At 39.6% G+C, this 26,346-nt stretch overlaps 3 protein-coding genes across 3 annotated transcripts; 1 reads left to right on the top strand and 2 right to left on the bottom strand.

Annotated features, from left to right (window-relative positions):
* Positions 1 to 6,861: 6,861 nt before the first annotated feature.
* tex36 (testis expressed 36) lies at positions 6,862 to 7,844 on the bottom strand. The gene is made up of 4 exons (XM_062431035.1): positions 7,794 to 7,844; positions 7,562 to 7,702; positions 7,289 to 7,363; positions 6,862 to 7,197 (listed from the first exon to the last, which is right to left on the bottom strand). Exons 1-4 carry the CDS (start codon positions 7,842 to 7,844, stop codon positions 6,862 to 6,864), a joined length of 603 nt encoding a protein of 200 aa, XP_062287019.1.
* Positions 7,845 to 8,922: 1,078 nt separating this feature from the next.
* si:ch1073-143l10.2 (uncharacterized protein LOC565165 homolog) lies at positions 8,923 to 11,453 on the bottom strand. The gene is made up of 7 exons (XM_062430861.1): positions 11,192 to 11,453; positions 11,037 to 11,100; positions 10,861 to 10,945; positions 10,540 to 10,613; positions 9,876 to 10,127; positions 9,659 to 9,780; positions 8,923 to 9,068 (listed from the first exon to the last, which is right to left on the bottom strand). The coding sequence occupies exons 1-7, from the start codon at positions 11,277 to 11,279 to the stop codon at positions 8,995 to 8,997; spliced, it is 759 nt and encodes a 252-aa protein (XP_062286845.1). The 5' UTR covers positions 11,280 to 11,453; the 3' UTR covers positions 8,923 to 8,994.
* Positions 11,454 to 12,481: 1,028 nt separating this feature from the next.
* Positions 12,482 to 24,892, top strand: edrf1 (erythroid differentiation regulatory factor 1). Its single transcript, XM_062430811.1, has 26 exons — positions 12,482 to 12,678; positions 12,803 to 12,961; positions 14,559 to 14,767; positions 16,056 to 16,122; positions 16,206 to 16,331; positions 16,448 to 16,572; positions 16,676 to 16,823; positions 16,997 to 17,098; positions 17,206 to 17,327; positions 17,704 to 17,815; positions 17,940 to 18,087; positions 18,200 to 18,311; positions 19,137 to 19,248; positions 19,673 to 19,960; positions 20,089 to 20,160; positions 20,267 to 20,414; positions 20,559 to 20,750; positions 21,234 to 21,434; positions 21,643 to 21,861; positions 22,091 to 22,317; positions 22,444 to 22,602; positions 22,848 to 22,997; positions 23,233 to 23,386; positions 23,503 to 23,618; positions 23,752 to 23,924; positions 24,010 to 24,892. The coding sequence occupies exons 2-26, from the start codon at positions 12,863 to 12,865 to the stop codon at positions 24,170 to 24,172; spliced, it is 3,744 nt and encodes a 1,247-aa protein (XP_062286795.1). The 5' UTR covers positions 12,482 to 12,678; positions 12,803 to 12,862; the 3' UTR covers positions 24,173 to 24,892.
* Positions 24,893 to 26,346: the final 1,454 nt, after the last annotated feature.

The following is a 26,346-nucleotide window of genomic DNA, read 5'->3' as shown; positions in this document are numbered from 1 at the left end:
AGCACAGATGGCGGAGAGCATCTTTGGATTTCCTGGTCACTTCAGTCTCTACATACTTTTCCAGCACTCTCAGCAAATCTGAGTCTTTGAATGGAGCTTCCCAGAAAAAAAATGATGAAATGATGAATTAATAGAAAATGAATAGAAATGGATGAATCATTTACATACCATCTTTTATGTGTCTTGCTGTAGCTTCTGTACCCTGTGTGTGTGTGTGTGTGTGTGTGTGTGTGTGTGTGTGTGTGTGTGTGTGTGTGTGTGTGTGTGTGTGTGTGTGTGTGTGTGTGTGTGTGTGTGTGTGTGTGTGTGTGTGTGGTCTCAGGCCTGGGGGCTCTTGGCCCTGTCCTGAGAGCATCTTTCCCTGTGGTCATTTTGTCTCCAGTAAAATGTAACTACCGGGCATGAACCCAAACACTCCAAAGACCGACACCAGCCAACAGGGGACACCAACAGAAGCATATGTTTGTAATGGCAGGAGAGAGGATGGATGACTAGAAGAGGAAGAGACAGAGGAGACTATTTGAGTCATTGCTGTGAGGTTTTATCTGTCTAAAATTGATTTTTCTTTTTTTTTTTTGTAGATAAATGACAAAGGCCCTTTAAATATTACCTAAACAATAAGTCAGAATCTAACAACAAATAACCAAGTTAATGATGTAGTACATTAAGGGCATTATTTAATGAAATAAAGTGACATGTATAATGAAGTATGTAATGTACATTTGCTAAAATTCATTAGTCACATGTGGCATCCACTATCCACTATTCCCCTCTTGTTGCCATTTTTAATATTAAAGTTATTTTAAAATCTGTTTTTTTGTTATAGATTTGATTTAACAAAAGACTGTGTTTGGTAATTATACACTTACCTTCTGGGTCTCTTAGTAATGCATCTTACTGTGGAAGCAAATATGCACAGGTATTATCTGTCTCTGATATTTCTTATTGGTATAATTTTTTGCTTTGAAATGTGTAATCATGTAATATGTTCCACGTTTTTATTATAACCTACATCCATTTGCATAAGAATCTAGTTATACTTAATCAGTGCAGCCCCGTAGATTATTAAAACATTCACCACATTATGGTACGATGTTATGATTTTCTTTTGTTTATACAGTAGTTGTTAGAGGATGACAGTCGACACACACACCTCTAATCTGTTCACTGTACAGTGGGTATTTGAGAGGATCAGTAGTGTGCAACTGCATATTTCTGCAGAGAGACATTATTTCTTCCCTCAATTCCTCCTGGCAGAGATCTGAGTGTTTGACCTTTTTAAAATGCAAAGCGATTCTTCTACTCCAGAGAGTGAACAGGAGGCTCATGATTGTGCTACTAAATTTGAGGGACTTAATGCAGTAACTCACAGAGAGAGAGAGCTGTTCTGCACCTGCTGAAGTCTTGACTTGGTTACGGGGATACAATAACACCTCCAAGGGTTATGTTAATCTTTAAAGACGGGTTATTCTTATGCTGCACCACTCTTTACCTCATTTGAATGAATATTTCACAGCAACCTTGAATCAGTCTCTCATGCTTAAATCATTTTATTGCATAGCGTTTTCTTTCACTTGTTCCTGCATGCATACTATAACATGTACTGTAGCACTTAGGTCTATTTCTTTACATCAAAATAAACTGCCATTCACCCATCCATCCATCTTTATCCCCTCAAGTAATCTTTTACATTTGAAAATAATCCAGTATAACAACCGATAACCCACTTACCTCTGCAGGGACCTCACTTATGATTTTAAATAACATTTCATATAATTTCACACCTTCTCTCCTTGTTGAGAAAGAGAAGGAAGTGAAGCTAATTTAACTCCAACATCACCAAAGAGCACTTCTGATTAGCAGCAGTTAAGAAGTGGATATCATGTTAAATTGAGAATTTAACAATTTATGACACACACTACATATGGGATATTGTAATGAGCAGCTCATGGGAGTGTAATTTACATTTGATAATGTCAGATTGTTATAGAATGTGCCATTGTACTGTTTGTACCTCCTCCACTGTAAGTGCACATACAGCAGCAGCAGTCTTTGCCTTTGCGATGGTACAATATGATTAATACAAAGCCTGCACTCACATCTAATTATGTTCCACCACATTAAGACCTCTGACACATTCATAGCAGCCTTGAAAAGACACTGGAATACCTTCATTTCCTTATAGTCATGCTTACAATATAATGCAAATGAGGCAGATTTACCCCTCTGAGTGGAGAATAGGTGAGAAAACAGTTCATTAGACTTGTTGTGGATGTTTTTACTTCTTCCTAGAGCAGTAAATGTAATATTGTGAATGTTTAAGTGAGATGTTAAAGCAGTTTCCAGTGCTGAAAACATAAACTGTTGACACAGTATGTAACTGATCACTAAACAACTGCAGCTATTCTGTGTGCAAACAAATACTAATCGAAGGAAATTGATTAAGCTAAATTATCTGAGGTGTTGCTTCTAATTTGAGTACCATGTCAAAAAATAGGTTCGCTTGATATTCTTCATCAGATTTCTGACTACCTTTTGCTTAACTATGAGAGACAATGTAAAGATGTGTGTAGTCCAGCTCCTGATCTGTAAATTGGAATATCGATTTTACCTAATGAGGTTAAAATGCTGTGATGCTGAGGTTATGAAGGAGCCGACTGGATGAAACTAAGAGGTGGAGCTTTTTACTGTAAGTAGTGATGAAATACTTGGTAACATCATACAAATGTGGTAAGTCAAAATGGAGCCGCAATGTTTGAGCTAAGAAGTGTGTTTCTCAAGGTTCCTCTGTATTTTTGCCCTTTACTCCAAATGTATAATTAAACACAGGATCAGGAAACCAAACGACTGATTCTGCTTAAAAAACAGTATTTAGAAGGAATTTCACAGGCTAGACACAGGATATACATGAAAATAATCAATCTTTTTCACTCTTTTTTTAGTACAGTTTGTTACTTGAAAGCTTCAAGTGCTTCTGTTACAAACTGGCAGTCTGGGATTTTCTTTACACAAACTATGCATAAATTCATCCATCCTTGTATAAACTCTCGGGTGGGATACTTGAACAGACTGCAGCTTGTAGGTCTTTGTTTACAACAAGCCTAATGTAATTATACTCACCACCTACACACAAATTAGCATGCAAACTGTGTCGGAGGTTTGAAAAATACATGGAGCGATGTGATTTAGTGCAAGGATAGGTCTGATCTTCTGAGGCAGTGTTTCCGCAGCGCTGCTCAATGCCACAACGTCAGGCGGACCTCACAGCTGTAACATGGGAAGCAGGCCTGGGCAGGACTGCAGCTAAAAAGCCCCCAATTACTCCATACGTACAGTGCAATGACACACAAATACACACCCACAGAGCTTGGAAGCTGAGGTTTAGCAGGGGAGCTCTTATCTCCACTGAACAAACTCCTCGAGTGATGGGAATGTTCTCAGGATGTTATCTTGTCCTCTGTGGAAACGAGATAGCCAGCCACCTTTATCATCACCCTCAGACTCTGGAGGGCCCCAGACCATTACTGGAACAAGGACCACTAGCCTGCCGCAGGGGACACTAACCAACTGGCTGCCTGAATAAAGAGACTGTCAGGGAATTGGAAGTATTGCAACTGGACTGTCAGTAGATGGGAAGTAGCCTTGCAGTCAGGTAGTTCAGCCAAGCCTAAAGGGAGTCAACTCTTCCTCTTAAAGGCTGTTTTGGACTTTGTAGTGACGTTGTTATTTGAACAGGATGAAATGCTAGACATAAGGAGAAGTCATACTGTGAGCCTTGAGAGGAGAGGGGGAAAAAATCAAAAGAAATCGGGGCAGCTAGACATTAGTTATGCTATAATTGGCAAAAGAATAAACAGAAATAAAAATCTTTGAGTTATGTGACTTAACTGCAGCATCGCCATGGCAACTCTCTTTTCAAGTCACATCTTTAATGAATAGGTAATGGACAAAATGCAAAATGCACAACTTCATAACATCAGAACAGATGCCAAAACTGACACGAAAAGAAAAAAAAAAGGTAGATTTTATTTGACAAAAAGTGATTTTGCTGTACAGTCAATAGAAAATGTCAAAACAGCACAGCAGCCTTTTTTGAAAAGAAGACTCACACACACACACACACACACACACACACACACACACACACACACACACACACACACACACACACACACACACACACACACACACACACACACACACACACACACACACACACACACACACACACAATGTACCATAGCAACACAAATCTTCCTTCTTGCTGTTATTTTGACTGTCTGGCAAATCCACCTCTTGTTTTCAAAGCTTTTTTTTTCCTCTAACAGGTGCAAAACCTCTCAGCTTGACACATCAAAGAGACACATGCACCTGCGAATAAATCACAGCAAATGGTAAGAATCCAGACTAGGGCCTCCTAACACCAAAGAGGTAGGATTCAAAGTGTCTGATTTAATATTCATGAAGTGCACAGCTTTGGCGGTTGAATGCTTGTTTACTGAGATGTGTCTTTTGTCCTTGGGAGAAGGTCTGATATTCCAGCAAGCAACTGTATTATATACTTCGACATGATATAAATAACACACATATACAGTATACACACACACACACACACACACACACACACACTCATACTACTGTAATGATTGACGCTCTGTTTCAGTGCACTCTCCTAAGAGTGCTCACTCCCATGTGAAGTATTAAAAGCTTCACCAGCAATCTGACACAGCTAATGAGTGTTTCTGATTATGAAGTTTTAGTGGCTTCTGTGCGGAGGAGTTGTTCAAGTTGTGGCAAGTCCAATGGAAAGTGCAGTCTGTAAACTGCACCCACAGGGACAGAAGTGGCAGACAACCAGTCGAGACCAGACAACCAACTGTCACACACAAGCACAGGTGTTTTTCCATTAATAAACTACAACACCACTGCACCTCTTTGAAAAGTGTTTTAAATTAATTAAGGCATAATCTGGTCATGTTTTTGTCTCAGAGAAAAGGCAAAGATGACCTAATGTTTTCATCTGTGCACCAGTTTTCTTTCTATTTTATCAAAGGCATGGGGATAACAAATCCCTTTCCCTGCAGCTTGGTGTCAGTCGTGCACCTGCATCCAGGGATCCGTTTTTTTTGGCAGCAACGTGTGAGATAATCTCAAAGTGAAATCACAAAGGGTTGTACTTCCAGATGGATGTCTTGCAGCTTTCTTTCTTGCTATATAAAAACTGTGAGATATCTACTTCACCTTTTAAAAGTGAAACAAACTCCAGCAAGGTCGGCGCTGTACGGGGACCAGCTAATTACTACAGCTGAAAGAAAGCTTGTGAAAAAACCCCATCTCCCCAGTGGGTACTTAAAAGAAAGAAAGCAGCTGGTCACTCTGGAGAAAACATCAGCTATTGGAGAGAGTGGTTGGGGATACTCTTCACTTAAGTGCTTTTCTCTGAGCAGTGTTCTTCGTCATTCGCTCCCACGCTTCCCCCTCTGTTGTATGGGCGGCACACACATATCCATCCCTTTCATCCCCAGGGGTGAAACAAACCCATGCATTATGACTCAAATCAGGCTTAATTTATTTCACATGCTCTAATTTAATGTCTTCCTGTTGATATGCACAGAATAAAAATAGCTGGGTTCTTTTTCTAATTATTGTCATCCAGATTGTCTCTCACAGAGGATGCACATTACACAGGGGTTTTGGTTATTACATTTCTCATACAACTTTGCTGATGGAGCTTCAGGCCAACTGACAACTCATGTAGAGCTGCTGCCCTCTGCTGTCACACCTGTGAACTACCCGCAGGCGCTACAGTGATTGTACAGTGGCTCCTTGTGTAAATAAAAAGTCTTTTTCATGACTATCCATAATTGTGTTAAGATGCTTCAATTACCAGCTAGATTTAATATACCTTATCTGACCTTTGAAAAGTTTTATGCGAGTGAACCTTTGCAAAAGATATGAAACTATACTTAATTATACTTAATGTTACTTCCATACATACTCATGATTAGCTACGGAAGCTAAGAATGGCCATGCTTGCATTTTTCAAATGCCATTATCCTGAGGTCGCAAGTTAATTATTTCGTTATTTTGAGAAAAACTGCTTTGTTATCTCAAGATATTGAGATAATCAACCTGTTATCGCGAAAAAAACTAAAGGTCTAATCTTTCTGCTGTTTGATTCAGAAGTCGAGAATGGCCATGCTAGCAATTACTTTTTTAATGCCGTCATCCTGTGATCACAAATTAATTTATCTCATGTGGAGCTCATTCAAATTTTTTCCTTCCTGCCTTCTCCTCTCCGTAGCTCCATTACATGGAGAGCTCAACTGTTTAGATGAAGCACAAGAAGCCTTCAGGTGGCTCTTAAGGATATTGGTTCAAATCGGTCAAATGTTGGATCTTGATCCCTCTCTCCATCCCCTCCATTTCATAAAATGAAATGGTTGAAAGATATAATTTGGTACTTCTCCTACATGAAACATCCCATCATGTTATGACCAGGAGTTAATTGAGATAATGAAATAATTAATTCATGATCTTGAAATAACAGCGTTTTAAAAAATGCAATCATAACTGTTTTAGACTTCTGTAGTTTGGACTAACAGGCTGAGAAGTCATATTTTCTTGGTGCCTAAACATACGTAGTCAAGTGTATGTTACATCACATTAAGTGGGCTGTTAACAGTTGTAAGGTTCCCTGATTTCCATGTCTGTAATACAGCACTTAAATACTTCACAGAGTTCCCAAAACAAGAGAAAATACTGGGGATATTGCTAAAATAGTTCTTTATTTGACAGCTGGACCCTCAAAAAAGTTAATCTGACCCTTTCTCTAAACTATGTTGTCTCAATGATGCCCCCCTAGTGCTTTAACGTAGGAGTCCTGGAAGGTGCTGGGCAGTTGGTAGCTGCCAGCACTTGCAGAGTCTCAGAGAAGTCAGAGTCGTGTCGTCCAAACCACATGAACTGCTCCCCTGCCTGTGCCAAAGCTGCCTCTTCAGACTTTTTCTTGTGGTTGCGTGGGAACCGTCTGTTGATGGTTGGAACGTTAACAGCTTGTTCCACCATTAAGCCAGTCCGGTAGGCCATGAGGTCCTTACTGGTGTCTTCAGTGCTGCTGTCAGCTCCATCATGGCAGAGGCAGAAGTGGGAGTTGTGCTGTCTGTGGTCATCAAGAACCTTTCTACGTCCCACATCCTAAGATGTACCAACATAAGGAGATACTGTTTCAAGGAGTAAGAACATATAAACTTTTTTATTGTGCTCTCAGGCTTGTCTTCACACTCACTTCAGCGAACACAATGACATTGTCTTTAAAGGCACGCTTGTTGTCATGGTCTGAAAATGGATACTCTCTGGATTTCTGCAAAGAAACCCATGAAGAAAATGATAGTGGCAGTTGTTGAATACATTGCAATTGTATGAAATGAGCAGGTAGTTTCTTGCTTTGCTGTGCTTTGGTAGGAAGCGCAATGACATATTTTAAAGGGTTTCAAAGCCCTTGGCAACAACTATGTTGAAAACACGGACATCCAAAGCATTACAATATCTACACACACACCTGCTGAGTTTTCCATTTCGGATAGCGCTCAAAGTTCAAAGCCTGAGGCAGTGATGATTTAACCTGAGTCAGCATGAGCCCAGTGCTTGTATAAGTCTCTCGATTCCTTGTCTCATTTTTTGGCACATCTGGATGAGCAAACTGAAAAGAGAAATCAAGGATAGCTAATGACATAGTCAGGTTTAAATATAAAGATTTTTATTTGTATTTGATTAAATGAAGAATCTCTTACCCATTTGCCATCGTTGCTCTTTGAAAAATAACGCTTACCACCTTTTATCATTTTGAGACAGTTGAAAATATTGGTCCAGTGAGTCCACTGAAAGGTTTCACCACACACACAAAGGCCAACTTAACAACTAATGCACACTGGTGACTATGGAAACGTGCTGCAAACAAACAACCTGAAATGTGATCTCAATTTGCCATGGAGATGTGGAACTGGAATTCTGACACTAAAAGAAAAAAATCTTTAAATATGTGTCACTTACACTGCTAATAAAACAAACAATTGCAACCAATACATTATTTAAACATACAATTGTACTTTTTTGGTTGTTCATGTGGAGACTTGTTCACCAAAAATACACAATCTGAAGCCAAAGTGGTGTTCAATTGATGAGGTTCCCCAGTGTTGTCAGGCATTTCAAAATTACAATGATCACAGATTTGTTTTCAGTCACGAAAGGTGATCTCTGATGGATGACACAGTGACAGAGAGGCTACTTACATAAAAATAAACCACAACAGAATAAATCCCCCAGAGAGCACAAAATTAGCATATTAGTGACTTTATTTTAATCAAACACTTGATATAGAAAAATAACACAATAACATATAATCATCATCTGGGACAAAGTACATGCAGGTTTTTCAATTTTCATAAGAAATGTTGACAATTCAAAAGGTTATTTTAAAAACATGTTTAAAAGTAATCTTTAAAGGTTCCAGATTAGTGCGTTTTCAATTTCCTTCACAATACACTAAAGTTTAGGAATGAAAATGCTTCATGTTTTTTTCTGTGCAAAGAAACGTAGTTAAAAGTTAGAATTAACACATCATTTTCATTAATATTAAGCCCTGACTGTTTATATGAAATGTACTTTAAATTCTTGAGTGACAATGTCCAGATGTGGTAAATTAACTGGAGTGTATTGTGACATTTCTTGGGAAAAGGATGACTTTGGTTAAAGCAGTAAATGTAAAATTAGGCACTGTAGCAACATCTAAAAAACAATCTAAACAATATATTTAAAGAATATGGTGAATCTTATTGACAGTTTTTAGGTAAATTAAAAAAAACAAAGATACAACAGGCAATTTGTTCTAAGATTCACTCCTTGATCATTGTTTTGGGGCCACTCATGGAATGAGGGGAAATGGACAGAGAGGGTTTCATAGTATGAACTGTCATCTCCGAGCCCGTGGGATTACTAGACTTCTGCCACAGCTGGAACATGATTGTGTTCTGCATGTCCCTGGTGGATATCTGTTGCATTATTGATCCCTGTGCAGAAGTAGAACATGACAACAATGTTAAACGAAATGTTCTAAGTTACATCTAACATATCTACATCTTAAGTACCATCTGTTCCTTTTATGAAATATTAATTTGAGGTACCCAACAATCAGGTTGGAGCAGGAATAAATGGCTGCCTCCTTACTTGATGAAGTGTGTCCAGTGCCAGGTCCAGTGTATATGGTTTTAGTCTTTAATATTAAGTTATAATGACTGGACTAAGGGGTTGAACCTGAGGGCTGAACCTACCTATATGGTGCACTTGATGGTCACTTTGGCAATTGAATTTGAGGTGTCTTCTTGTATTATTCTCTACATGCTGAGGCTAAAATGGGCCTCGTTGATCATGTTATCTCACCAAAAGACATTTTTGTCTTCTTGAGGTAATCATCTCATCAATTACACCAACTTAATTAAAAGGCCATGAGGATAGTCTTGACCCTCGGTGTCTTGTTGACCTTACTGTTGAGCCTATTAGGATCAGTGTGTGCAGCACTGAGGTTCATTAATGGTATCAAAAGGCAGCCATCTTTTATTCTACTCCATTATGCTTTAATATTTAGAAGATTGATTCTTACTATGAGTGACTGATGGGGACAATTCTGTTGCTCCACTTAAAGAGCCGGTCTCTATGGGATCATAACCTTTTACCATCTCTCTGCGGAGGTGCTTCTTCAGCTGTTTAGACAAACGCTGCCACCTGGAAAAAAAGCGGTTATAAATGACAGGGTGGGTGATTAAAGCAAGTACATTTTTATATAGGTTGTCCAAAGATCACATGTTCACTGCTGTTACCTTTCCTGTATGTCATTGTACTTGTTCAACCTGTCTGCCTCCATCCTCTTCTCCTCCATCCATCGTTGCAAGAGTTCTTCTTTCTCTTTCCGAGCCTGTGCCAATGCTTCTTTTAGTCCTATCTGCTCCACATGCAGTGCTGCCAGCTCTTTGGATTGACACTCTATGGTGAACTCATATTCGTAAAGGGTCACCTTCAGGGTTTTACTCCCTTTAGCCAGAGTAAGTGCCTCTTGGCGGTGACGGGTCACGCTGAAATAGATGAAAAATAGAATGATTTATTGTAATTTTGATCACCTTGTGCTGTTACTTGACACTAGAGTAGGCCAACATTCATCCACCGAACTAGTTGGAAGAGTTTAGATTTTAGGTCATGAGCCTTTCCTCCATGATACGCTCAAAGTAACTGTATTAACAATCTTTCAATCACTTTATAATGTACAAAACAATTATGGTAAAGTTTACTTTCAAAATAACACTGTATGTACTGTTAATTCAGCCTTTCTTTAACTTGCTCCATGCTATCTAATATGTAGGCCAGAAACTGTAAACTGTGACCCCACAACACCCTACCACATAATGTTTATTTGTGATTAAGGATTATACTGTTTTGAAGAAAGCAGGGGGTATACTTTGATGGTTAGAGCTCAAAACTTGAAATTACCGTGACTGCCAGTACTGCAGTTCAGCCTCTTTTAGATACAGGACAGTGGTCAAGTCGGAGACAGTCTGAGACAGCTGGGGAGATAAACAGTGAAAGATGGATTGATTGAGGATTGCACAAGATCAAAGGTCACTCCTGCACATATACACACCACTATGTCCTAATTTCCACAGCAAGAATAATTGAACAAGAGATAGTGTTGTTTAAAGTTTAAAATTTGTGCTACTGTGTAAGCTGGTATTATTTATTTTTCATCTCTCCTGCAGTAGCCTATTGAGAGGCTGATTTCAGTTATTTTGTGTCAATCACTGAATTTATCACCTTTTCTGCCAGGTGTTCACTTTCTCTTAGCTGCAAATGAAGGAGTCTTGTGTTTTTCCCAGCTTCAACTCCACCTCGTTCTACACTGTAAATAAAAGTCAGCGTGCAGTTTTATAATGAGAAAGTCAAGCATTGAACATAACTTTAAATATGAAGTGAAATTCTGCATTTCTAACCTCTTAGACTGGGTATCCTCCAAAATTTGTTTGCGAATTTCAAAACGTTCCTCCAACTGAGACACTGAAAGAACACACATAGATTTGACAGATGTCCTCAGGAAAGAGTCAGCAGAGATGCATCATCGCTGCAAAACAGAAAACATGAATCTTACAGCTGTTAAAGACTCCAGCGTACGGGACTTTCTCAGTTTGGTCTCTGTGTTGCAGTCGAGCGCGCACGTGATTTTTCCAGCTTCCCATTTTAATGCGCACAAATTGGTCCCAGGTCTACGATTCCCAAAAGACTTATCCTACGTTTTCCACTCACTGTTTAGATTATTTATTTTAGTATTTTTGACCTGGTTGAAGATGAGGATTGAGTGTTGGAAGATAGCAGGAATTGACTGACCGCAGCCAAGTTTCACAGCTCCTCCCTGTTCAGTCAGTCAGCTGCCTGCAGAAACCCTCCCCTCATATACATAACATAATATCATTTAACACAATACAATACACTATACGTGGTAGAGAGTAAATATAAACCTGAAATTAGTCAATTAATGCACAGTTAGATACGTTTAGTTTAATTTGGATTAGCCTATTTAAGCACTTTTTGCTGCTGATTATTGTACATCTGTACTTAAAATTATGAATTGAGACTATAGTTACAACTTGGAAGTAGGCTATTGCTTCAAAAACAAAGACAAAAACAAAATTCTTCTTTCATCACTTCATAATATAATATAATATAATCTAATATAACATATAAATGAAACAGCTAGCTAGGTTTAACAAAGCATAAACAAACAAACAAACATATATTAACTGGAATTAGTCACTCAAAGAAAACGTTTTACCAAGTCCCAGAACAGAGCATACATGAATATTTTGATGCCATTGTGTTTTAAAACACATTAATAGGTAATATATGCTGAACTCTAGTTGACACACAACAGCTGGTACAAACATTTTAGAATAAAATACACCAGAACAGCAGAATATGTTCAATTTTTCTAGAAAAAGGGTGGATTGTAACCCTAGGTTTGCGAAACTCTCGCGTGATTTGTACCCGTTGTTCCTACATTGTCCACGTTGTTTGTGTTTGTACAAAATAATTAGGTTTATCGTGCACTTACACTGTGGTTAAGGTCTGGTTATGGTTAGGCACAAAGGGGTTAAGTAAAAGATCGTGGTTTGTGTCAAGACGTATACTCTCGCGAGATCGTTCCCAAATATAGGGTTACCGTCTAAGACACAAACAAGAAAGAGACTTGTCAGCGGTGAACTACTTCCGGTTCATAATGGGTTTTTTCCGTTGTAAATCGCTTTAATTAAAGTATTTTCTGTAACTTTTGCTAATATTCTATAATATAATATATATAATTTTTTTAAGCCTACCGTGTATGTTTTTTCTTCTTAAATTTTCGGTAATTTCGAGTGTCTAAAAAAAAGAAACGAGCTTCGGATGTTTTATTTTAACGTGACAAGAGGAAGTTGTTGTTGGCTCACTGCTCGCACTAACGTGTGCTGTGACAACAACACACAGACTGGCAGCTGATGAGGCTTATTTAATCAAACATGTGAAGACAACACATTATTAAGGTCAACAGAGCAACGACAGCCGCTCATGTGAGAGTCGTTCAACTTTAACCGATGACCGCTGGTATGTAAATACACTTTTTGTGTGGAGGAGCTAGCCGTGCTAAGCTAGCCAAAAAGAGACACTTATTACTTTATAGACACAAATGTACCTATCCGGCTCGCTAACTGGTTTTGTGTGTTGTCAGGTTGTCTAGTTATTTAGATATCACCCATGTCTGCCGGATTGTAACAGTCGTGTGTCCAGTATGAGCGCATCAGCAGCGGACAGAGAGCCTGGGACCCCCTTGGATAATGCAATGGAAGAAATCAGTGATCCCATCTGCACAGGAGAGAGCAGCAAACATGTAAGTAGACCGAGAATAGACCGATGAATGGATGGGTGGACTTTGATCCCAAATTGGAAAATTCTTGTGTATAAATATGCACATCAACACTAGAAGAGAGACATATCTATAGGAAAATAAACACAACAGAGAACAAAATTGGATATGATTACTCAATACAGGAATACAAGAAACAACCTTAGCACACACCATAGTAAGATATATGAGGTAAGAACTTATGATAACATACTGTATACTTGAGACAAGTAGGCAAAGTTGTTCAAGTTTTTAAAATGCAGTGAGGTGATGGAGTATAAACATGAGCAAATTCACCTTAAGCAAAGTTATTGTAGGAGCAGAACAAAGTGGAGTTTCATTGAGACAGAAACTATAAAGCACTGAGTTCTCTAATAGACTGAGGTGAGGTCTTGAATTATTGCTTTGGGCAGGAAAGACGTATCAGTCTGTGTGACAATGAAGCTGAACCAGTCTGTTAGAGAAAGAGCTCCGTCGTCTGTCCAGTCAATGGTGGAGAGCATGGTCAAGATGATCTGTAATGGATAAAGTTTGTTCAGTGTCCTCCTCCCCACCACAACTTCACCGGTGTCTGGTTTGCAGACAATCATTCTTAATTAGTTTATTAAGTCTGTTGGTGTCACTGGCTCCAGTGCTGTTCCTACAGCAGACTACAGTGAGATACAGTGCACTCTCCACAACTGAATGGTTGAAGATTTCCAACATCTCGCTCCACACGGTGAAGGATCTCTGCATTCTCAGGCAATAGAATCTGGTCAGCCCCTTCTCATATACAGCCTCAGTGTTAGTCTTCCCGTTAAGTCTGATGTTGATGTGGATGCCCATGCACGCCAACATCCTCTCCAGTTCAGTCTGATGTTGATGTGGACGCCCATGCACGCCAACATCCTCTCCAAGAATACAGAGGGGTGTTGTAGCTATCCTCTTCCTTCTGAAGTCGATCACTGTCTTTCTGTTGTTGTCCATGTTCAGAGCTAGATGATTTCTTTCAGACCACTCGACTCCCTGTCATCAAAGGACTTCTGCAACTGACATGACATGGTGTTGTACTGAAAGTCTGAGGTGTACAGGGTGTAAAGGAAGGGAGACAGCAGCATATTTACTTAACTTGATCAGTGTGAGTGTAATTTGTGGTTGTGCTAGTTTTCTCTTTCACTAGCCGCTACCTGTGGTTGGCCTAGGTGTACATCACTCAGAAAACAGTCAGCCAATCAGAAGAGAGTGGCATTGAGCAGACACAAAACAGCCCATTTCAGGCTGAGTAAGACAGAGGGTCTGCAGCCGTTGCTATACAACTGTAATGAGATGTTTTTTAATATTTATTATAGATTTATTATAAAATGTATTATAAAAATATGAGTGTTTGTAAATAGACCCTAAACATTTAAATATTAACCTGGGAAAAGGGCATAATATGACCTCTTTAAATGTTCCTGTTTTCAGTGTTCCTTTCAGTGGCACCTGACTGTTGTTTTAAGACAAACTTGAAAAATTGGGAATCCATCCTTTTAAATTTGGCTTTCAATCAACACTTCCTGGTTATACTCACTAACTAGGACACTTTGTTTTTTTTATTTTGCAGGACTCGGCCTTATGTTTAGGGAACAGTGAAATAAAGAGCCGTGCTGTGGTCAAGTACTCGGCTGCCCCACCTCCGACCAGCTATGCCCTGTTGCAGGAGAAGACAGACTTGAAGCTGCCTCCAGCCAACTGGCTGAGAGAAAGCCCCCAGTTGGGCAGTGCTGGCACCACAGTGTTAGGGTCCAGCAGCAAAAGCAAGCCCTTTTCCAGGTACGGCAAAGTTTGTGAATTACTTTAACAGGTACTGATAGATATGACTCTTACATGAAAGTGTGAGCAAACTATGTTGATCTCTGTTGGGAAGTTCAGTTTTTTGGATTCTTAAGTGTCCTTTCCTGACCCGTGGTGGTGGGGCCCAAATTAAAAACCTTATGGTTTAAAAGTATCATTCACATTTGGCACCTATTATAATATCTATTGCCACAATATAATTTGCAAAACCATATTTACCAGTGATACTAACCAGTGATTGCAATTGAAAGAAGCTCTTGTCTACACTCTAAAATGCTTTGATTTTCAGGATGCTTCATTGTATATATACTCAAATTTGCCATTTTATTAGCTTAGGTACATGGTGAAACTGATATTAGAGCTACAATTGTTAATAAATTGATTAGTTGCCAACTATTAAATTAATAGTATTTTGATAATTCATTAATGTTTGCAGTCATCTTTTATGAAAAAAGGTCCAAATTCCACTCAAATGTGAATATTTTCTGGTGTCTTTAATACTTTATGACAGTAAACTGAATATCTTTGTTGGTCAGGTTAAAACAAGACATTAGAAGACATCACCTTGGGCTCTGGGGAACAGTGATCAATATGTTTCACCATTTTCTGATATTTTATGGACCTAACTTCATCAAGCAAGAAAATAATCGACATCTTAATCATGAAATGACAATAATCATTAGTTGCAGCCCACACCGATATTGTCTATTACAACATTAATAAGTGTCACCTTCATGAAGGTTATAATGTTGAGTTTCTGATGAAATTGTTTGAGAGAGGTGTTGTACTGCTTTAGTTTGAAAGACTAATACTTCTAATATTTTCTCCACCCCATCTATATCAATGCGGGTTGACTAAGTATAATGTAACTGTTGACGCAAACCTGCTGAGTAATGTTTAAAATGATTTGAAACTGAAGGCCTCATGCTCTGAGCTCTGCTTAATTGCTGGAAATCTGCCAGGCAGATGGCATCTGTTGTTGGTTTAAAGGCACGTAATAGAAACTGATTAGTACCTAACTTGTTTTATTGATATTACTGAACTAAATGTGTTACAGTGCTACAGTACATAGCTGAAAGAGTATTAACTATAGCAGTGCTCAATCAAATGCATTTACATTGGGGTTTTTAAGCAGGTAGATCGCAGATACTGATTCATCAGCAGAGGTCGTTTCTTTGCCAGTGAATATTGGTAAACTAGTTTGGACCTAATCCATATCACAAAATCAAATACTCTAAGTGGCTAAGTGCCTTTTCTTGCTTTTTAGTTTTGGGATGGCCTATGACTTCATTGATTGCATCGGGGACGATGTTGACGTGGTATCAGACTCAGAGGTTTGTGCAGCTGTTGCAAAGCGAACATTTCTATCTGTTTTTGTAACATACACAATATTAACACTGTTTACTGTCCCATTCAGAACATCAAGAAGCTTCTGAAAATCCCTTACAGCAAGTCCCATGTCAGTATGGCTGTTCACCGTGTAGGTCGGACCCTGCTTTTGGATGAGCTGGACATTCAGGAGCTCTTCATGAAATCCTCTCAGGTACAACAGGATTTATTCAAAACCTTTTTAAACCCAAGGACAGTCCTAGATATCCCCTTATGATACAAGTATGAGGTATAATTTGGTATATGCTTTCCGCTTCATGTGTGTTGTAGACGGGAGATTGGACGTGGCTAAAAGAGTTTTACCAGCGGCTCATAGATCAGAAATGGCAGAGGAAAAAGAAGAGTAAAGAGCATTGGTATCAGAAAGCAATTCTTTCAAAGTTCCTCTACTACAGGTAAGTTCATGGTAGCACTCAAATGATCAAAAACGTTGCTTACTTCATTTTAAGTTGCATTTTTTTCAGTCTTATTTCATCACAACTTCTGTGTTTCCTGCAGTATAAATGGTGATGGGGCTGCAGAGCCTGTATCAGACAACCTAAACGAAGGAGATAAGGAGAATGAAGCAGAGGAGTTCAGCTCTTCATGGCCCACCGCCTTCACCAGCACACCCCCTGACACTGAAGAGTCAGATGCTCCTAAACAGGTAGCTTAGCTATTAAACAGGGCAGACACAACTGAGAAGGAATTAAGAGGGAATTGTCACTTTTGTCTTGGCTAGGAATTAATCATTTGTGTCAAATTCACAGCTTTCTGTATTAAGTGAAATTGACTATAGATAATGTACTAAGTAAAACACTGATGTTGTCAAATATGCAGGAAAGTGTTCCTGTGGACAGCCAGTTTGCTTTGGGCCAGGTGACATCTGTACCCAAAGAGCAAAACCTCCCAACTCTCTTCAATGAAGGGGAGAACAGTCAGGTAACATAAACTTTTTACCTGGCCTAAATAGACTGCAGTTGGTAGCTTGTGTTAACATTTATTTAAATACACTAGTTTATATAGTTTGATGTCACTTTTGTTGACAGGGTTTAAGAAACGACTTTGTGCGGAACATCATGTGGACATTTGAGGATATCCACATGTTGGTTGGATCCAACATGCCTATATTTGGAGGTGGTCGATATCCTGCCGTCAGTTTGAGACTCAGGTTTGAATTTTAAACCATTTTCTTTCATCTAGGCTCTAATATTAAGACCCACTAAGTGGAAAACAATGCTGTTGCTTTCTGTTGGGATGAACCATTAGATATCTGTGCCAGTAAGATGGTGCAGATTCATTTATACACACATAATGGCTTGGGCAGTGGTTGGGAGACATACAATATTTGTATAAAATGTGCAGAGTTTATAGGTGGTAAAAATGTTCTTGGCAGATAAGTTTTTTATTTAGTTTCTCTGACCTCAGGAGGTGAACGGGAAAGTTAATTTCGAATTACAAAGCACACATTGATTCCACTACATTATTCTTGCTTAATCTAACAGAGTGTTCCCGTGACTTTCTTTCTCTCTCTTTGTGTTTTTCAGGGACAACAATAAACCAATCAACATCCTGACAGGAATCGACTACTGGCTCGACAATCTGATGTGCAATGTTCCAGAACTTGTCATGTGCTTTCACGTCAATGGCATTGTTCAGGTAAATTACTGTTGGCGTTAGGCTAGTATTGCATTAATAATTACACTCTGTTTGCCCATAATTCATTTTGATAAACATTTTAATCCTCATTGAATAGAACATGTGGTAATTTCCTTCATTGCAGAAATATGAGATGATAAAAACTGAAGACATCCCACATCTGGAGAATTCAACTTTCTCCACAAGGGTGGTGAAAGATATCGCACAAAATATCCTCTCCTTCCTCAAGTCCAACTGCACCAAAGAGGGTCACACCTACTGGCTTTTTAAAGGTGGGAGATGAGTGAGCATGAATTCTTAATGTCTCAGTCTTGTAAACGTCTACAAGCGCCATTCTCGCCATCAAGTTTTTTCATATTTGTTCTTTTGTTCTTGAATCCTCAGCTAGCGGGAGTGACTTTGTGAAGCTTTATGATCTTACCACGCTGTGTGAAGAGGCAGAAGAAGAGAAATGTCAGAATCCTTTCACTCTTCCTGTGGCTGTGTTACTTTACAAGTAGGTATCTGGGAAAACTGTGGAAAAGCCATACATTTTATTCCAAGGCTGAAATAGATTTTGAAAAATGTCCTCCTATCCACAAAGCTTGGGTCATGTCTGTAATGTTTTCAATGAAACACGTGAGAAAACTCTCTGTTGGCATGCTCAGCCATTTAATGCGTTTTCACAACAGGTGTATACACTCTTCTTCTACGCTATATAACTGTACCACACAAGTAGAACTCCGAACTAGGCTGCCAACTAGTGGATGGAAGAGCTAATTGCTCCTATCATCACATCCCCCTTTCTTTAGAAGTTGACTTTACAAACCTAGTATTTATCCAGTACTCAGACTGCAAAACAGAATCTAACATAAACAACTTGATCCTGCAAAACACACTGTTAACAATAATCAAACAAGACATTTTCCTTTCTAACAATACAGTTAGTTTCTTGTTCAAAGGTTTAGTCTGTCAGTTGCTGTAACCCTCCGTGCAGACCTTCTCAGCACAGGTGATGTATTGGTCTGCTCAGCTGATACACTGCTATCTGTAGCAGAAGGTGGTGGGTCAGCTGATACACTGCTATCTGTAGCAGAAGGTGGTGGGTCTGCTGATACAGCGACAACATCTTGGAAAGTTTATTTAATATTTGACCTATAACATGCTTTTTTTATTTGCTTACAATATTTGGTTAGAGTGGCCAGATCTATAAATGCAAAGCTGGACCACAACTTTAGTCTAAGACCCTTAAAAGATTAACAAAAGTTTTAGTAAATAATGGTAGAGGGTTATAAGAGTTAAATTAACTATTAAAACAAAATTATGTTTTTAAATATTTCAGAGTGGCCAGCAACTTGATGCTGAAGGCCAGGCAGAACAGAAAGCACTACGGCACAATCAGAACTCTGCTGTTAAACTGTGTCAAACTTCTGGATCAGGAGCGGCATCCTCAGGTAAGCAGAAACTGCAAATTTCACCCCATTTCAAAGTCACACATTTAAGTGCAGGTGGGAAAGACTTGGGAAGAGAGGAGATGTGCAACCAACGTTCTTGACTGGATTCAAACCCACATGCACCCTGAAATTTAAAGGATGACCTGCCAGAATTCTTCATTGGTAGTCACTGCATGATACAGGAAGGACCAAATTAGTCATCATAGGTCCTGATAATCTTATTTTTTAATGGTCACATCGTGCTCAGGCTAACTGGTTTCAGATATTTCCATAAATACGTTTCCCCTTTAAAAATTGCAGTAAACATTCAGAATTAATTAGAATCAATTAAATTCTATATTCAGACAGCAGGGGAAAATGCCATAGTTTAGATTTGATTGAAGCCGACTCCATCCCAGATCTCCTCCATCTCCTGTCTGTTCAGATCATCGCCTCGGCCGCATACATGCTGTCAGAGCTGTTCCAGCTCGATGAGCCTCCCGAAGAAGATGGAGGGGAGTCGCTCCGGGCGGGTGGCTCAGAGGACAGCTACAGCGACGAAGACAGGGAAGAAGAAGAAGAGGAGGAGGAGGAGCTGACGGAGGACAGCGATGAGAACAGCTCCTACAGTAACTGCTCCACCCCACAGGATGACAGTAAAGCTGTGGCTGTGATCCGCTCTGTAGGGGAGCTGTCTGTCCCAGAGAAGTACAAATCCACTCACCTGATCAGAGTGAGTGACTCTAAATGTTTGTCCTGCATTCTCATTTATACAGACCCAAAGGGAAAGAGTGGAATATACAGATAAATATTTTGTATGTAAACATAAAAAGAAAATCTTTCCTTTTTACAACCCTGCAGCCAAATGGTGCATTCCCCATTTCTCAAGACAAGGAGGAGCGATGCAGGCATGTACTGAACTACGTACTAAAGGCGAGTCTCTGCATGATATTTATGTTTAGTGTACATTTTATGCTAACAATGTGATGTCTTCCAACTTATATAAAGTATTAATGAATGGCTGTAATAAACTGCACAGGGACTGAAGGCAGTGGATGGCAGCATCAAGAAGGAGAGTGATCTCCCAGCTGCAGACCCTAACACACCCATTCCTCTTAAATATGAGGACAGAAATGCAGTCAGAGGCTGCGCTGCTGAGAAAGGCATCTCTCTTCTCCTTGAAAGAGGTCAGACCTTCTTTCATACTGTAGGGTGTTTGATTGACTGTAATATTGCACAGTAAAACACAGTGTTTTTCAAATACACAAAAAATTGGCACCTGGATGACACTAGGTCATTCCTACTCACAAACTTTCTTTTATCTTTCTCAGTTGGGCCCTTGCAGGTGGATCAAAAGCTCCCGACACGCTCAGGGATGATCCCCTGCTCGTGGCAGCACCGTATGAAGCTGCAGCTCTTCCTCAAGGCCTCCAAAGCCTACTTCGTCCTGTCTGATGCAGCCACCAACTTGCTGAAGTACGGCCGAGCCTTGCGCTACATCAAGTTATCTCTGCAGTGCTACGGTAAAGTTCTGTACCTCTGCAATGCACCAGAAATATTTGGAAATGTAGTTACAGTTGTATTCATGACATTTTGCTTTATTGCTGTGGGAATTTTTACTTGTACATTTCTACAAGCCTAAACGTTCATAGTGTTTTATCAGAATGTGTTTATTAGCCAAGTATACAATTATACAAAGAATGTGTCTTGTTGTTTTGTCCAACAAATGCAACCCAGTAGAAGAATAAACAGTTGTGAATATACTGTTATTTATTCACAAATCAAGTCAGACTTTATCAGAATTGGGAAAAAAAATGTTTTTTATAAAAACATCTAATTAAACTGTTTCAAACTTCCCTTAAACACCCACCTTTGGACAATTAAATATTATTTTGATATTAATACATAATCAAAAAAATCCTAATCACACTGCTACTAAACTGTTACATCAAAATCAGTAGAGCAATATAATAACTGAAAATTTCTTTCTTTCTTTGTTTTCTCAGATGCCTATTGTTCAGTGAGCTGCACACTGCACCCGCAGGTGCTACAGTTTCACAGCCAGTGCCTGTCTCTATGTGGGGACATCCAGCTGATGTTGGCCCAGAATGCCAACAACAGAGCAGCTTACCTGGAAGAATACAGCTACCAGACCAAAGAGGACCAGGAGATCCTGCATAGTCTGCACAGAGAGAGCAGCTGCCAGGGTCAGTCAGTGAGGAGAGACAGTGCAGTCATACAAATCTTTGACTGGCTGACTCGCTTGCCTAATGTACTGAAGTTAGGGGGGTTGGTTAAAGCTTCACCTCATTCATACTTGGTGTACAGTGCTGTTTTATTTTAGTTTCTCCTATAATTTTAAGTGGTTATGTTCAATTGTTGAGCACTTCTGTCATTTTAATCTCTATCTACTAGCCTTCAGCATGGCAACAGACCTATCCATGGACCCGGAGTACCAGCTCTTTATTAGCTCGAAGTGCTATGAGGCGGTGTATGAACTGCTAGTCACTGAGGCTTTGAAAGATGACTCCTCAGATCAGCTGGCTCAGGTGCTCAAAAGGCTCGGAAACATCCGCAATGAGATGGGAGTCTTTTATATGAACCAAGCTGCAGCTATGCAGACTGAGAAAGAAGGTATGTTGAATACACTAAATTCTAACATTCTTTAAAATGTTTCTTTAACTAGATGCAGCCATCTGAATATGTGGAATCATTTTCTTCCTGTGCACCTGGATCAGAAAAAAATAGTGTTAAAAAGAGTCTTAATAAAATTGTATTTCTCCATTTTGCTTATCAAATTGTTTCACCTACCTTTCTGTCTGTGTCACTGTATCCAACTGGCCTTGTCCTTCTATCTCTCTAGTGAAGAAAGCAGTGTCTATAGCGGAGCAGGAGCTGTGGAAAAAGAGTTTTGCCTTCTTTGAGAAAGGCATGAAGGACTTTGAAGCCATCAGGGACCACACCAACACAGCATTGCTGCTGTGTAACACTGGCAGGCTGATGAGAATCTGTGCTCAGGCCCACTGCGCTGTCTCTGCTGACCAGAGCAGAGGGGAGTTCTCACCTGAAGAGGCACTCTACTACAACAAGGTTCCACTTCATACTGGATCAATGCAAAATTGTTTTTCTTTTACAATCTTAATGGTCTCTTATCTTTTTATCATAAACTCAGACCCCTCTCTACCATGCTCTTAATCAATACATTTTTTTACCCAGGCCATAGACTATTACTTGCGGGCTATGAAGTCACTTGCAGGCAGAGAAAACCACCCAGCAGTGTGGGACAGTGTAAACTGGGAGTTGTCCACTACCTATTTCACCCTGGCTACACTTCTGCAGGATTACGCTCCGCTGTCCAGGAAGGCCCAGGAGCAGGTGGGTTTGAACACTTTCATTGCACATAAAACTGAACAAGGATTCTAAATGAATTTAGATAATCTTGAATTTATTTCCCACTGACTGGCATATTTTCATGTGGTGTCGCAAACCTTTATATCCTGAAAGAGTCCACATATTGAGAAAATCCCAGGATCACTGATGAATGCGCATGGTTGCACTATTCGTAACGGCAGACATGTGATCAACTTTTAAATCATCCATCCACCTGCGTGCTTTCCTAGATTGAAAGGGAGGTGACCGAGGCCATGATGAAATCCCTGAAGTACTGTGACCTGCAGACGGAGTCAGCTCGCCAGCCACTCTACCAGTACAGAGCTGCCACCATCCACCACCGCCTGGCCTCTATGTACCACAGCTGCTTTCGCAATCAGGTGGGAGACCATAAAACTATACAATGGTTAAAAAAACTATATCTTTATTCTGAATATCGTTTTTTTGTTAATATATCAGATATGTCTTAGTTCATCTTTAGATATTGACTTCTTTATTTTCTGTGAGGAAAAAGAAAAGAAAGGACCAGTGGAGATGAGATTTCTGTATTTTCTGCTTCAGTGCTATAATATACACTGAAGGATGTGTTTGTTTCTGGCTCTAATTGTGTGACAGGTTGGGGATGAACACTTGAGGAAGCAGCATCGGAGCCTGGCAGAGCTTCACTACAGCAAGGCTGTTTGTTTATTCCTCAGCCTCAAGGATGCACCCTGCGAGCTGCTCCGCACTCTGCTGGAGAGAGTGGCCTTTGCTGAATTCACAATGGCAGGTGAGCAGCTATTCAACGTGATGAATTATGTCAGTACATTTTGGCTTTGTTAGAGGAGAGGGATTGAACATTTTGTTCCATAGCCTCTAGAAATGTTTCATTCTGTGTTTCCACAGGTCAGAGCAGCAGCGCTGCTAAGCTGAAGAGCCTGACTGGAGCTCTAGAGGTCATGACAGAGACTCGCTATGCTTTCCAGCTCATTCATAAAGAGCTGCTGGAGGATCAGACAGAGGTATATCTCAGAGTAGCAGTCAGGATATGTTCTCTCATGCTTATTCAGCTTTGTAAAGCTTTATTTAGTTACCTTTTCTTGATCACACACTGTAACCCTCCACATTCTTTTCCTATCACTTCATGTTCTCTAGCTGAGTGAAGCAGACCCCGCTAAATCTGCAGGGTCTTCTGATGTGGCCATTGGTCCCGCCTCAGGACTGAACCTCCAGGAGGTGATAAAGTTAATTGGCGTGTTTGAGCCAAGTTTCTCCTTCCTTTTACTGCAGCTGATCAAACTGATGACGACCATGAAACGTAAACCAAGGTGAACGCAACTTTCAAACTCTTATACATGTATCTAAAATCCTTTAAACTGTCACAACTCATCGGCTCATCTGTTTTCTTTACAGCAATAAGGATGAGGAGCTGCTGAAAACCTATAAGAATGTGTACTCCAAGCTGCTGCGTGCTGAGAAAAACACCCTTCTCCTCAGCCGTGTCGAACTCTACATGGAGCTTTTGCAGCAGCTGACACCGCAAGCTGGAGGTGACAACACGGTTGCGCCATCATGACATAAACATAAACCGTACCCTCCAGACTTAGACTCTGCTCTCTTCACCTCCAAAACCATTCTGAGGAAGACTTGGAACACTTCACCTAACTGTCTTCTCACAAATACTCCAACAGAAAACAAATATTTATAGACGCCATCATTAACAAACACATGCTCAGGCAACACGGTCCAACTCTGAATGACAGTTACAAAGCTAATTTCACCTACTGCGCCTTTAACAATAAATTCATCTTTTTCTAACATTTACATCACATGTTTTGAATTGTACATTTTTGTGAAAAGACTTGTAAATTCAGAAGATTAATTAACTTTAATTTTCTTATTGCTTAAGCAGTGCTTGGTCATGTATTGAGCTACATGTAGGATTTGTTGATGGCTGTATGAAACATCTGGACTTTCTCATTCCTTACAAACAAAAACCTATGCCATGAGAAAACATTCAGATGCTATAATCACATATAACTTCTACAAATAGGAGTTTAAAAAGACAGAAATCATTTAGCACATGTCTAGATGATCTAATTTTAACATAATTGGTGTTTTTGAATAACACCAATAATGCTGTGAATAAAATGGATTAAAGTGTGACTGAAGGCTGGCAAGTTACAATAAGCTCAAACACATTATCTGCTTTTCAACAACTGTGTGCAATAGTTTGGCAACATTGAATGCAAACTCTGAGGCTAATTTGTGCACATTTCTGTGTGTAACTATGGGTTTGTATCAGCATGGTTTGCTGTGACATGAAAATAAAGTTTTAAAAAAAAAAAATTTACGCACTGTGACTATGTATTTCTACAGCTGTTCTAGCTGTTTGTTTTAATGTGGTGTGACTCTCTTTTCTTTTATAAAGGTGACTTTGGCTCAGATAGCTACTTGGCAAAAAGTTGCAAAAGCAGCAGGTGAGGACAATTCGAGACCACTAACCGGACATTTTTACCGTCACGTCAGGCATTTTACTGCCGTCAAAGCAGACATTTTTACTGTTATTTTGGGACATTTTAATGTTGTTAAACCAGACATTTTTACCATGACATCACATTTTTTTCCGATAACATTTCTGTACTTTTACTTTAGGAAACTCTTGGATACACAGCTGTTTACTTGTGGTTGAGCATTTTTACATCTGATTGGTACTTATGTAACAGATCTCAGCACTTTCTGCACCACAGGTTTCTCTTTAAGCTTCAAAGACAGATTTAATTAATAATGCTGTTAGTTCCACTCAACAACAAAACATCATTTAAAAGTGATGTTTTCTGATCTCTTTTATTTGAAATAGATGTATTTAAATAAGAGCTTTGTATTAGTATCAGTTCAGTTTATTTATCCTGTCATTCACACATCTACTGAATACTCTGAAAATATACACACTCACTGCTTTGCCTAATATACTCATGCATTTGGGCAGCTGTGGCTCAGGAGGTAGATCAGGTTGTCCACCAATCAGAAGGTTGGTGGTTCAATATCCCACTGCTCCAGTCCACAGGTTGAAGTGTCCTTGGGCAAGATACTGAACCGCAAATTGCTCTTGATGGTTGCATCATCACCCTGCATGATTGTTTGCTACCATTGCTGTTTGAATGAGTGGATGAGTAGCAGAAACATCGTACGGCACTTTGGACAAATTCACTACATAAGCAGTCATTTACCATTTTAAAAGACTATTCAAGGCGAAGGGAAAATATTTTAAGTGAATTTGGCAACACAGTAACCTGTGGGTTCTGGCAGTGGTCCTCCAATCAGCCCGGTTCACTAAAAAGGGGACACAGTGTTTGGTAATGCAGTGTCAGTGAACTGGGTCACCCCACTGTTCCTGAACTGTACACACACCAGATGGAGCTGCAGGTGGGCCTAAACTGTCCCTGCACCTCATTAATCAGACTGGACCCTCAGTGCTGTGGGTGACTGACTGCTGGACAGTGACTGAAGGTAACGCGTGAAAAATGAAGAGGAGAATGTGGAGCCACAGAAGAATTAAAAACTTTATCAGAGGAAGAGGAATATCTGATTGCAAACCTCAAAGAGGTGGAAAACTAAATGAATCTCAGCTATTTCAAATTTGTTGAATGGGATGACTCGGTACAAATATAATAAGACACAGAAACTGTATTGTTTCATCCATATATTAGTGTACTTTGTATATATCTATTCAAAGACATATAAAACATG

The sequence above is a fragment of the Scomber scombrus genome, chromosome 12 (genome assembly GCF_963691925.1).
Source record: "Scomber scombrus chromosome 12, fScoSco1.1, whole genome shotgun sequence".
Taxonomy (NCBI): domain Eukaryota; kingdom Metazoa; phylum Chordata; class Actinopteri; order Scombriformes; family Scombridae; genus Scomber; species Scomber scombrus.
This window is presented reverse-complemented; position numbering and strand designations above follow the sequence as displayed.